The 5124-nt window shown below is 43.0% G+C and overlaps 1 protein-coding gene across 4 annotated transcripts; it reads left to right on the top strand.

Moving 5' to 3' along the window:
• Positions 1-883: 883 nt before the first annotated feature.
• Positions 884-4852, top strand: LOC147604677 (pentatricopeptide repeat-containing protein At3g53360, mitochondrial-like). Of its 4 annotated transcripts, none has more exons than XM_086794673.1 (4): positions 884-1499; positions 1590-1726; positions 1821-4322; positions 4415-4852. In XM_086794673.1, the coding sequence occupies exon 3, from the start codon at positions 1849-1851 to the stop codon at positions 3922-3924; it is 2076 nt and encodes a 691-aa protein (XP_086650799.1). In that variant the 5' UTR covers positions 884-1499; positions 1590-1726; positions 1821-1848; the 3' UTR covers positions 3925-4322; positions 4415-4852. The 4 variants fall into 4 exon arrangements, with proteins under 4 accessions (XP_086650799.1, XP_086650798.1, XP_086650797.1 ...); XM_086794672.1 differs by having other exon boundaries at positions 924-1499; positions 1672-1726; XM_086794671.1 differs by having other exon boundaries at positions 925-1499; positions 1590-4322.
• Positions 4853-5124: the final 272 nt, after the last annotated feature.

The raw sequence follows: 5124 nt of genomic DNA, 5'->3' as shown, positions 1-5124 counted from the left end.
TGGGTGTATACTAGTACGAGGAAAAAACCTCCTAAAGAGGGAAAAAGTGCCCCGAACTGGTCCTAGTGTGTTCACACACATCACTACCGAATATGGCTACACAACTCGCTATGCTCATGAACTCTCTCTCTCTCTCTCTCTCTCTCTCTCTCTCTCTCTCTTTAATTTTTGGAAGTTTTAAATTCTTTGAAAGTGAATTGATTGCATAGTTGGACAGAGCATGAAACATAGAAATTTTTTACTTTTTTACACTTTGTCAATATGAGCTACGACTTAAGTCACGGCATTTTTTTAAGCATCATTATTTGCCATGGCCTTGGCTAGCATCATCAAACATGGCATTAAAAGGGTGGTGACCTCTTTGCATGGTAGGCAAGGACCATATAAATTCCTGTACAAGTTGTGACTCATAAGTAGAAAGATGTAGAAATTCCATTGATCGATGAAATTTTGGGGAAAAAATAAAGGCTGCATGCTTGTGTTGCGTGCACACCATGCCTAGGCGATTAAGTTTTTCAGTATTTTCATTAACCATTGCAACTTGTTTCATTCCATCCAATGAGTAGAGTAGAAGCGAAGACAAAGGAGCCATATAGAACCTACTAGTGGGGACCCATGCCTACTGTTGCAATAGTCTGTCCCCCTCGTACGCTTTTGCCATGTGGCAAAATAAAATGGTCACAAGAGTGAAGAGTGGGTGAATGTTGTGGCAAGGACGAATAATGTGAATAATTGTGTAGAGATGATAAGAAAAAATTATAATGTGAAGAAAATTCAAATTTGTTGCACTCATTATGGTTATTTCTTTACAACTCAAGAAAGAAAGAAGATTCCAAATATTACAAAGAATTTTATTATTATTCTCTCTCTCTCTCTCTCCCCCAATGCAACACTAACATCGAAGATCAAGTCTCTCTGAAGTTTGTAGGCCTTCAAGTTGATCGGTTAGGACAGGCCCTCAAATTTTGGACCTGCGGCAAGCATGAACATACTACCTAGCAAACAAACGATTTCTTCCCCTCATCAAAGACCATGGCAGTTGTGTACCTAAAATGGTTGAAATTATGGAAAGGTTCTTCCTGACGTGCTGCACGCAGCATGTTTTCAAGGGTAAGGTACAAGCAGTTATGGGACATACCTCGCGCTGATCCACAGTGGAAGCACAGACCCTTGCAGCAGCAAGGGACTTTATACAAGTTGGTCCTTAAAGGGGTTCATGGCATGCCTGCACTGATGTGTAGACTGATGATAAAAAACAAACCTGTCGACCACTATTCTTCAAAGCTCTCAGGAAAGACCCTAATTCAGAGTCATCATACACAACGACCATGCAAAGAGGTTTCGAATTGCACTCACATGGATGCTTCTACCTGTGCCTCTGCAATACAATGGTGTGGAGATGCCCAGGCCCTCTCTCATGGCAACATCATCCTTGGCCACATCGTTGGCACCGGGTTGCTTCGACAACATGCTCATTTGGAGAGCCTCCTCATCAACATGTATGTGAAATGTGATTCGGTAGACGATGCCATATGCATTTTTTCTCATATGCATCACCCCTGTGTGTTTGCATTTAATTACATAATCAGGATTAAATCCAAGCAAGGTCACAGTCATGAAGCTCTTCATCTCTACAACCAAATGCTGAAGAATGGAGTTTTGCCAAATCAGGTCACATACACCAGCGTCCTCTCTCTATATGTAAGCAGAGAAGCTCTACCTGCAGGCAAGCACCTACATATTAGCATCTTGCATAGCAATTTTAGTGCTGATCTTGTTATAGGGACGGCGCTGGTTAACATGTATGGTAAATGTTGCAGCCTGAAGGATGCAGAGAGGGCATTCGACATGATGCCAGAGCGAAATCTGGTTACATGGACTGCTATGATTACACTATATGCGCAGCATGGCAAGAGGAGGAAGGCTTTCCAAATGTCGGCTCAGCTTATGCACGAAGGGTTTGTGCCTAACAGGGTAAGCTTTATCAGTATTCTCACGGCATGTGATGACCCCATGGCCCTATCCAATGGCAGGAGGGTGCACACAACCATACTCTCGAATGCAACAAAACCGGATGTTAGTGTCAGAAACGCTCTTATTAACATGTATGGGAGATGTGGTAGTCTTGAAGAGGCACGCGAGGTGTTTGATGAGATGTTGGAGCATGATGTGATCTCTTGGAGTGCTATGATTGCATTCTATGCCCAGCAAGCCAAGGTCAGAGAAGCTCTCGAGCTTTTCAAGAAAATGCAGCAGAGCAGTGTCAAGCCAAACAAGGTGACCTTTATCAACATCTTGGCTGCGTTTTCGAGCCAGGCAGCATTGACCGAGGGCAGGCAGATGCACAAACAGATTCAAGACTATGGATTTGACCTAAATGATGTGGTGGCAAATGCCCTTATCACGATGTATGGGAAGTGTGGGAGCTTGGAAGATGCTCAGAAGATTTTTCAGAAAATCCTCAACAAGGATGTGGTTTCGTGGAATTCCATCATAGGGGCATATGCTGAGCAAGGGAAGATGAGGAGGGCCTTGAGCCTTTTTGAAGAAATGCAAAAGAAAGGAATTAACCCTAACATTTTCACTTTCATCAGCCTTCTAACAGCATTTACCTCCTTGCAGGCTTTAGCTGAAGGCAGGCAACTGCATGCCTGCATATACGAGAGTGGATTGGAGGAAGGCCTGGATGTTAGTGGTGCTCTGATCAACATGTATGGCAAGTGCGGTGGTTTGGAGGATGCACGGAGAGTCTTTGATGGAATGCCTGAGCGGAATGTGGTTTCATGGAACTGCATTATTGGTGTTCATGCCCAACACGGAAAATTCGAAGGGGCAATGGAACTGTTCTACAAAATGCAGGGAGAAGGAATCATGCCGGACAAGGTCACGATAGTGAGCATCCTTAGTGCATCTGCCAGTCCAGAAGCCCTCTCTGAAGTTAAGAAACTACATAAGTTCCTACTTGAAAATGGGTATAAAGCAGATGAAGTCATAGAGTCTGCACTTGTCAACATGTATGGGAAATGTGGAAGTTTAGCAGATGCAAGGGAAGTGTTTGACAAGATGCTGATGCCAAAAGTGGTTTCTTGGACTACCATGATGAGAGTGTATGTGGAACATGCACATAGCAGTGAGGCTCTGCGACTTTTTGGCCAAATGCTGGGAAAAAAGGTATTGCCTGACAAGGTTGTGTTTGTTACAATTCTTGCTGCATGTGCAAGACAGACTTCTCTAGCTGATGGTAAGAGATTGCATGCATGCATCCTTGACAGCAGCCTTGAATTGATTGTTGATGTCGGTAATGCTATTATCAATATGTATGGGAAGTGTGGTTCCGTGAGGGATGCTTGGATAGTTTTTAGCAAAATGCCTGAGCTGGATATTGTATCTTGGAACTCCATGCTTGCTGTTTATGCGCACCATGGATTCGGGAAGAAAGTTCTTGAGCTTTTCAAGGTAATGAAAGGAGAAGGGGTGTGGCCAGACAAGGTCACCTTTACCAGTGTCCTTGCTGCTTGTAGCCATGCAGGTTTGGTCCATGAGGGTCGCGAATACTTTGCTTCAATGGCTGAAGATTTCAACATGTCGCCTGATGTGGATCATTACATCTGCATGATAGATCTTCTTGGAAGGGCTGGGCTTCTGGATGAGGCAGAGCATTTGATCCAGGATATGCCATTTCGACCTACAGCTGTGCCATTAATGGCTCTGCTTGGTGCCTGCCAATATGAGGTGGATGTAGCAAGAGGAGAACGTGTGGCAAATTCTGTGATTGAACTGGATCCAGAAAGTGCCACTCCATATGTAATGTTGGCAAACATCTATGCTGCCGTTGGCAGAGAAGATGACGCTAAACAGATGATGCAGAGGATGAGAGACAGGATTAGACTAAGGATGGAATTGAGTCGAATTTGTGAGAAGTAGATACTAGCTTAGGGACTGGACAAGGAAAACAATGGCCATTCTATGCTTCACAATGGTGAACACAGTAAGGATTTTCCCCTGTTCGTACTTTAATCTAGCAAAGCCATATTTCCGTCATTAACCCAAGCACGTCCTCTAGGGGAATTTGTACAGAAGGCAAAATGGCGAGACAAAGACAGATACATAAGGAAGCCTAATGAACCTAAGTGTGCAGATGCCAAAACACCCAAAATTATGTAAGTAGATTTCAGCTTGCCAATGGGTGCTGAGATGGCATCACTAGAGCATGTTTTACAGGTTTGTTCGCATGGAGATGATCTGTTCCTTTCATACCTAAAGAATGTAAACTGCAGCTGGCCGAGTTTCTTGCAATTCCACTGAGTATGCTGGTATTTGTGGTATGCAACAGAATTTGACCGCTTTCATACTTCATATGTTTTCATGCCTGCGCCTTTTTATGTGCATTGATGGTTTTTTTTCTAATGTGCAGGGCCCCTTTCTGAATTGGATGCCCCAGCGGAAAAGACAATTTAATGTTTTCATCTTCAGGTGTCGATGCGAACATTTCTGAAGTACCAATAAGCTGGCCCCTTAATTAAGCTCACCCCTTGGCTTAGCTTAGAATGATTTGATTCTTGGTTTTTTCCATGCATGCTAATCTCACTTGTTTGGATATACCAGTGTTGCTAGAATGCAACAAGGGAAACCACAAGAAGTGATTTTTAACATACCTCAAGATCAAGTCATTTCTTGTTGTTCAAACATCTTGACAACACAAAGTCACAAGATAGATCCTCATGATGCCCAGCTCATAACCTGTGCTCGAATTGCAATTGAATAATGAGAACTGCCCCCAGCATTGTTTTATTTGATTCAGTTGGGGTCCAGCCCCTTGCTTGTATCAGTTATGTTGGGACTCATTTGTAAATTTTTATCATCTTTTGACTGGCTAGGGTTTTGTTTCAACCAATTATTATGAAGGTAGTTTAGCCCACATGTTTTTTTAAAAATCAGCTCATTTTTCTTAGAAGATGTGAGCTCAATATTCAAAGTGTCAATTCCACACATAGTCGCTCAGGAAGGAATTAGCTTACCTTCGCCATATGCTTCAGATTCAAGTGCAATTCAGCGCCTTCCTCTTGCTACTCTCTTCCTCTCTCATGCTTCATGCGTTTCACTGAAACTCTAATTTACATTGAA

This window comes from Cibotium barometz, chromosome 61, assembly GCF_041138505.1.
Source record: "Cibotium barometz isolate CiBa-2024 chromosome 61, ASM4113850v1, whole genome shotgun sequence".
In the NCBI taxonomy this organism is placed as follows: Eukaryota; Viridiplantae; Streptophyta; class Polypodiopsida; order Cyatheales; family Cibotiaceae; genus Cibotium; species Cibotium barometz.
The sequence above is the reverse complement of the archived record's forward strand: the minus strand, read 5'-3'. Positions and strand labels throughout refer to the sequence as shown.